Raw genomic sequence first — 7,964 nt, 5'->3', positions numbered from 1 at the left:
TTGCCCTTCAGCTGGAAAGTTGTGCAGGCAGAAAACGAAAATCCCCATCCCCTCAGCCTTTCCTGTGAGCTGAGGTCAAAGGAGCCCAAGGGGAGGAAAGCCCTGGCAAGTGTGCAGCCATGCTCATGTCCTCGCTGCACGGAGCCACACCACTTCGCCTCCTCGCAAACTCATCCCAAAGGAAAGGGGGGCACGGATAGCTTGTCCCTTGCTACTTTGCTTGCAGTCCATTTGCAAAATAATTCCTCCAGGATGATCACACAGAGCAAATAAAAATCTTGATCCTGAATCCTCTAGTGGTGTGGGTAATCCCTGTTGCAAGGAGTAATATCTCTTGTTTCAATGCAGAACAGAAAATTGAGGGTTTCAGAGAAAGTGTAAGCCTTGGATAACATACTTTGTATGCATCAGATTTAATAATTAGTTATTTTTAATAAATGAGCTCTGTAAAACCAAAAGGAAACTGATAGGAGAGAGAGTCACTATTTAGGTGGAGTGGAAATTAATGCAACAGAGAATAAGAAGTTTCAAAATAACCACGAAAGAAAGAATAATAATTAAATTTTGTTGAGGTTTTTGATAGGCCGAGGTTGATGTATGCATGTACTTAGGCTGGGGAACAGTAATGAAAAGAAGAAATAAAGGAGCTGCAAGAAAAGAAAAAAAAAAAAGTTTGTAGTTTGTTAGGAAGTTTTAGTAAGTGCAAAAAGCTACAGCCAAAAATAAACATGATTCTACTGAGGAAGAGAGACAAATACAATATAGACAAATACACGGAAACCAATCCTTCCTGTACAGAACACTACACTCCTTTCACAATACTGCCCTAATCAGAAAATGTACCATAATGAATGTCAGCTGCAAAGAGAAAAGACAAGAGCTTACGGTAAGATTCAAAGTTAAAGCTGCTTAGTTGTTGAGAGGGAAAGGTATTATTTTCAGGTGATGACAAAAGAAAACTGTAAAGTTGTGAGAATTTTCATTATTGGAAAAATAAAGTAGAGGATTTTTTATTTTATTTTGTTTATATAAAGGTGGAATCTTGTCTTTTTTAAAATCAACTCTAAAATTCACATTGAATTCTGTGAAATCAGGTTTTCCTTTTAGTGAAGTCAAAGTTCTCAGTTTAACACCTCACAGATATGTCGTATACAGAATGAAATTTTAAAATCCCGTATTCTAAAAAAGGAAGCTCTCGGCGAGGGATTCATTTGCCAGGCTTTTTTGTGCTACTTGCCAAGTCACTCATTTTCCATCCCTCATTTCCCGGTCACCAGCCTGCAGAGGTGTGTAGTCTCGGTAGCTTTTGCTTCCAGGGATTTAACCTAAAGCAGCCTGGAAAACTCTCAGCAAGGCGGCTTCCCCTGGCTGTTAGCACTGCCCCTCGCTCGTCTGGGTTAGTGCTATGGAGAGCTCCTCCTTGGAGCTGGGACTGTATCGGCTAGAGCCAGAATGCCGCTTTTCTTGATGTAAATCTTTATTTCCCTCCCCCTCTGCCGAGGCGCAGACACAACCACCTATTTTACGAAAATTTCACCCGCGGATCCCGCGTCCATCGATCTGGGCAATCTGCTCTACAAGCCTCCACTGCGCACAATAAACGAGCCCATTCAAAAAAAAAAAGGGGGGGGAGAAAAAAAAAAAAAAAAAGAGGGCAAGAGAGAGAAAGCCCCTGTTTTCTCAGGTGGTCGGAGGTGTTTTTAGCAGCCCGGCTTCCCCAGCTGGAGAGGGACCGGCGGGGCCGGTGCGGAGGGCAGCAGGGCAAGAGCACGGCGGGAGCCCCGACGGGAGCGGGGCAGGTCCGAGCCAGCCCCGGGATAACCCAGAAGGGCCGGGCCGCATCTTGGGCTGGAAACCCTGTTTTTCCTGCCCTTTTTCTCTTGAGCCTCAACCAAACACGCTCGTCGGCGGGCGGGATGAAAAAGCGCTCTGTGAATAAAGTGAAAACAAATAAACTTTTATTTCTTTTTTAAAAATATTTTTGCTTGTTTGTTTCTTTACCCGCTAGGAAAAGAGAAAGTTAATTCAGAAGCGCTGGAGGGGGTCCCCGCAGAGGATAGGGCGCTCGCAGCCACCCCGCTCGGTCCCACGGAGGGCGCCGTCGGGGCAGCGGCGGCTCTCGGCGGCGCCCCGGGGGTGCCGGGCGCTCGACATCCAGGGGCACCGAAAGGCTAGGGGGCGAAGGGGGCAGCGGCGAAGGGGCCTCTCGGTTAAAGGACGCCGCGGCTGGTGTCCCGCGGAGGACAGAGCTCCCCCGGGCCCGGGGCCGTCGCGTCCGTCGAGGGGGTGAAACGTGACCCGGTGGACCTCGAAATGGGGCCGGGCAGCCGGAGCTGAAAAGTGTCCAAGTCGGTCCCAAGCAAAACAAGACATGAAACATTTCAGGTTATTACGTTCTGCCTTTGAAGCGAACTATTTCCCGCAGATAACAATGCGTAGGTATATTTAGATAGCTCGGCTCGTCCAAGGAGAATGTGTCTTGTGCTATTTGAGAAAAACTCTAAGAGTAAGTGCAAATATTTGATGCTGAAGAGCTCTTAAGGCTTGAAGAGTACCATTTACTTATTTCTACACATCAGTGTGGGCTTAGGATGTTAAATAGATTAAAAGGCTAAGAGAGGTCACTGAAGTAGACTCTCTTTCTCTCCTCCCGACTTTTTTTCCTTGCAAAGTTTTTGCACTTTCTTTAGAGTGTCCTCAGCAAACTCCCCTTAAGAGCCACCTCGGATACTGTATAAGTTTGTGGCTCTGAACGCCGGCCCCCGCCCCTCCCCTCGCCGCCCCCCCGAAGCCCAGCTCCAAGCGCAGGCATTCAGCAAATGTTTGCCCGCGGGGTCAAGATATTAATAAGCACTCCTCGGCCTCCTTTGCTCCCGGGGGCGTCAGGAAGCGAGGGGCAGCAGCGGCGCTGCCCGGCAGGTGAATGCGGCCCTACCTGGCCCGGGACCGTGACCCCCCCGGCCGCCACCTGCCCCGGCGGTGACACTGGGAGCAGGGGACCGGGGGGCGACAGCGGCTGCGGGAGGAGCTGCTCCGCGGAGGACGGCCACGTCGCTTCAATTTAATCTCATTTAAAAAGACATAACTAATAAATTTGTATGGACGGGGCTGCCGGAGACGTAAAGCAGAGTCGATAGTGGTTCAATCCCATTGAACCCTATTGAAAACCATGACAACAAGGAACAAGCTCCGATTTATCCCGGAGAGTTAAAGCACATTGTGGGAAGGCGTCAATCACCTATTATTCCAGATCTGAACAAATGCAAAATCTTGACTGGAACAAATGCTTCCAACAGGTCCGGGACATAGGGCTACATTTCCCTTTTGTTCACGGCCTAGCAGTTGGCATGTATTTGTGCTCCCCTCGCTCCGACCACCCAGGACGGCTGGGAGGCTGTGCTCCAAGCGAGGAAGATAACTACTGTCACCAGGCACGCTTGATAGGTGGCTGCAGTAATCACGGCCTGGGAATCGTTTATATGGAGCCTGTCCAGTCCCGGAGAAATATGCAGGAAGTTGGCCAAATGGAGCCTTGTGCCCTGTTCATCTCGCCCACAAATCTCTCCGATATAAATCTCGCCCCTCCGCTGTCATCATCGCTCTATTTACATTTTCACGGGGAAGTGTAACTGCTTCCAGAAGCGCCGCACGGAGCCGGGCGGGGAGGGGCGGCGGCGGCCGCAGGCAGGCGGGGAGCGGGGCCGGGGGGCGAGAGCAGGGTATGGATAACTATAATCTATACACAATGGGTTAGAGATGTGTGTTTGGACAGGGAAATCTGAATCAACAAAGCGGCTGGCTAGAGGCGTATCTGCATGCGTATCTGGGTCGCCGCTCCGAGGCGCGCAGTGTGTCGCAGGGTTTCCCGCAATTTCCCCGACGGGGCTGCATTGTGTGCACCTTGGCCGCCGTTCAAGCTCCCTTTCCAGACAGGTTTCCTCCATCCACCCGGGCTCGGCTCCCAGCGCATCCCCGGGCGGGGGACGCGGTGGGGCCTGGCGGGGGGCGCCCCGATCCCCGGCCCCCCGGCTTGAGCCGCCCTGCGCCCGGTTGTCTCTTGTGTCCGTGCCCTGCGGCCGAGCCCCGAGCCCTGCCACTGCGGTTCTGGAGCCGAGCAGTGGAGCGGGAGGTGCCATTTGCTGGGTCCCCGGCGCTCACTGAGGCTGGGCGAGGGCCCGGGGCCGCCCGGAGAAAGGCTGCGGGGAGGCTCCTGCCCCGCGCCCCGCGGAGGGGACCGCAGAGGTGATGCCGCCGGAGATGCCCCCACCGCTGGCCGCACCCCTCCTGCCGGGAGCGGAAAATAAAAAGGGGGGGCCCTGGGCGCCGGGTTTGGTTGCTGCTGCTTTTGGCAGATGAAGCGGCGCTCGGCGGGGACGCGAGACGCGAGGATAAATAAACGCGCCGCGTTTGATCTTTTCTCCCTCACTCCCAGCTGGAATCGTTTCAGCCCCTCACACACAGCGCCCGAGGGGATGTTCTTTGGGTTAGTGCAACGCAGAGCGATGCTAACAAAATCTCCACCACCCCGGCTCTCGCTCATGGACCGAGAGCGTTGGGCTCCCCTTGTTTCCGCAGCCAAGCTCACCCCATTGCCCTCCCCGAGAAAAAGGTGCACCTTACGTCCACAACATGCTCCGCAGAGGCAACAAAAACGGAGATCCCATCCCCTGAAAGCACACACACACACACAAACACCAGCCTTCCCCGCGGAGGGCACCGCCGAGGTGTGAAAAATCCTGGGCTGAGGTCGGAAAACTGTCAATGGCAAGGGGAGAATTGGAGGTAGCACGGCAAACAGCCCGACTAAATAAAACAAATAACAACTTAAATTCCTTCCAGGTTTAAAGAGAGGGAAAGGGGGGGAGAGGAATAAAGAGGGAGAAGCAGGGAGGAGGCTCTCGGCAGGCTCTGCGGATGTCCTGGGAGGATTCACTTTGTCTGCGGATAGAAGGGACGCTGGTGGCTTTGGTGGCGGATGGAGGGGGGTGGTTGTTGGTCATCCACATGCCACCCAAGATGTTATTCACTGCTAACAATTACCATTATCTGTCCCCACTTTTGGCTAATCAGACAGAATATGTAATGATGAAGCCTGTTTCCTGCTGTCTTTGGGAGGTAACGGGTTATTCTCTCATGGGGGTGGCGGGAGGGGGGGTTACACCTACTCCCATTAGGGCTTTAGCACTTGACTAATTCAGGTACTTAGCATCCTATAGACAGGGACGGTTTGAAAGCAGGCAGTGTTTGCAGTGGGTAGGACTGTTTATATAAACAGGACACCTCTGTAAACGACACTAATATTTGGGGTTAGGTGGCGATGGAAGGGAAGGTCCTCTTGAGCCCGGAGATTCCCCAGTAACTGGGCGCAGTCCTTTCCTCGCAGCTTTTAAAGGAGGGGGTTTGGGGCTTTGGGAAGATATTTTTGGGGGGTGTAGGCACAACCTACCATGGCCACATCTGGCAGGATCAGTTTTACAGTGAGGAGCATTTTGGATTTACCAGAGCAGGATGCTCATAGCATAAAGCAAGCCTCCGACCACCACCACTCAGCGGAGAACTACACCGGCTCGCCGTACCGAGGGTGGATAGAAACAGACAGAAATCATTATCCCTGTGAGTATGAAACGGACAGGAGTTCGCCATCTCCATGCAGCTCTCTTTTATTTGTTCCCCCGTTCCTTTGGGGAAGATGCGAAGAAGCGAATCGCCAGCGTGCGTAGCCTACAGGATCGGGGGAATCCAGGCTGGGAATTTTATAGAATATTCCTGAATTGCAACAATGAAACAGCAGGAACATCCCAGCCACGAGCTTAAGAGAGAAAAGATATTCTCCCCTAGATCTGTGCATGTTCCCGGCTGTGGCAGAAAGCTAAACCTCAGGCTGTGTCCGCCCGTCTCTCTGCGTTTATCGTTTAAGCTCTCTTCCCGGATTCCTTTTTTTTTCTTTTGTTTTCTTGTTTTTTTTCTTTTTTTTTCCTTTTTTTTTTTTTTTTTTCCCGTTTCACTGTTGCAAGAAACCCTGCCTTGTTGCGCTGGAGGGCTTTCAGGTCATCCCACGTACCCTAGAGGAAAGCACACGCCCAGTGCCTCACCTCCCCGGGCCGCCACGGAGCGCGCCCTGGGCGCGACCGCGTCCTTCCACGCGTTTCCCACCGCGGAGGAGAGCAGTCTCCGGCTCGAGCCCCCGGCTAGGCGGCACGTTCCCCTTATCCCCCACTACAAATCGTGCCGCAGCAGTACAGCGCTTCATACAGGCGTGCGGTAAGGGGGGAGCCCGTCCGCTGGCCGGACGGAGGATCCCCGCCGGGCTTAGTTACACGTGGAGGTGATGGAGCAGCCGGAGAAAAGCGGCGATGCACCGACTTGGCGGCCCGAGCCCCCGCGTTAGCCCCGGGCCAATCCCCGCCAGCCCCGGTGCTGTGCGGGGCCGTGCGGGGTTGCACGCAGAGGCAGCGGGTTCATCCCGCTCGGGGGGCTAGCCCCGACCTCTTGTCGGCCGCCGGGATTAGCCCGGCCGGGGCTGTCCCCGCGGGGGGCGAGGCGGCCCCGGGGAACCCCTGTCTCTAACCCCTCGCTGTCCCCAGCCTCAGACGAGAGCGGCCCGGAGCTGAGCCTGCCCGACTCCACCCAAAGGCCGCTCCCCGCCCGCGGCTCGGAGGCCGAGAAGAAGAAGAAGCGGCGGGTGCTCTTCTCCAAGGCGCAGACGCTGGAGCTGGAGCGGCGGTTCCGGCAGCAGCGCTACCTCTCGGCGCCGGAGCGGGAGCAGCTGGCCCGCCTGCTCAGCCTCACGCCCACCCAGGTGAAGATCTGGTTCCAAAACCACCGCTACAAGATGAAGCGGGCGCGCAGCGAGGGGCCCGGCAGCCCTCCACCGCCGCGCCCGCCCGCCCTGCTGCGCCGGCTCCTGGTGCCGGTGCCGGTGCTGGTGCGGGACGGGGAGCCGTGCCGGGGCTGCCCCGCCAGCCCCCCGCCGCCCGCCGCCCGTCCCAAGCTGGGCTGCGCCCTGGCGGGCTGCAGCGCCCAGGCCGCCCTCGCCGTCCAGGGCTACCAAGCCTGCCCGCCCGCCCTGGGCGTCTTCCCCGCGTACCAGCACTTAGCGAACCCCGCCGTCGTCTCCTGGAGCTGGTGACAGCGGCGCCTCGCCCTCCGGGCCGGACTCATCCCGAGGGCGCCTGGGCTGCCCGCCCCGCCGCCGGCTCGCCCGGGGGCATGGGGCCCGGGCACGGCGTTTGTAAAACCTCCGCTCCCCCTGTTTGTTTCTGAGAGGGTCCCCTGTTAAAAAAAAAATAATAATGATCCTAGCGACCTAGTTTATTTGCAGATAGCTTATTCTTCCGGTGACTAATAAAATGATTTGGGGCGAAATATTTTTATTTTTACTTTTTTCCCGGCGGAGAAGTGTATTTTTGACGATTAGGGCTTTCGCTTTGGATTACCTCTTGTGCCGTAAAAGCTGACATGCTTCTCTTGCCAGCGGAATCTCACCCACGATTTCCTCTATTTTACCCACATAAGGCAACAAAGGGCGAAAAAAGTTTGGGGCGAGCACCCCACGGTACTGCAGGTGCCGTTTGCGATGCGAAGCGTGGGTCCGGGCCCGGGGCCGCTGGCTCCGGCAGAGCAGCAGCTTCTTGCTGTCTTTTTCAGAGCCTCTAAGGCTAGGAGTAAGCGAATTTTCCCGTTGGTCCGCATCTGTTGCAAAGATCGGCTGGGGAAGGATGGCCAAGAGAAAACAGTGAAGACTTTTAGCGGCCTGAGAGTTGTGTTTTGAGACGCTTGGACGAACTATTGATTTTATTATTTGGGGAAAAAAAAAAAAAGTCATATAATAGTCCTGCTAACCGTGAATGGGGAAAACCCCTCCAAAAAAAAAAAATAGAAAAAATAGGCCTCCTTCAATTGTGGACTAGACTGGTAGCATCCACCCCTCTGGCGGGAGCCGCAGACCGAGAACCCGGAGGGAA

The 7,964-nt window shown here is 54.8% G+C and overlaps 1 protein-coding gene across 1 annotated transcript; it reads left to right on the top strand.

Moving 5' to 3' along the window:
* The first annotated feature begins 200 nt into the window (after nucleotides 1-200).
* NKX2-8 (NK2 homeobox 8) lies at nucleotides 201-7,365 on the top strand. Its single transcript, XM_080592907.1, has 2 exons — nucleotides 201-5,613; nucleotides 6,585-7,365. Exons 1-2 carry the CDS (start codon nucleotides 5,448-5,450, stop codon nucleotides 7,127-7,129), a joined length of 711 nt encoding a protein of 236 aa, XP_080449033.1. The 5' UTR covers nucleotides 201-5,447; the 3' UTR covers nucleotides 7,130-7,365.
* The last annotated feature ends 599 nt before the right edge of the window (nucleotides 7,366-7,964 follow it).

This window comes from Anser brachyrhynchus (genome assembly GCF_964034855.1).
Source record: "Anser brachyrhynchus genome assembly, chromosome: 5".
Taxonomy (NCBI): Eukaryota; Metazoa; Chordata; class Aves; order Anseriformes; family Anatidae; genus Anser; species Anser brachyrhynchus.
Note: the sequence above shows the minus strand (reverse complement) of the source record. Positions and strands in the feature narration are given on the sequence as shown.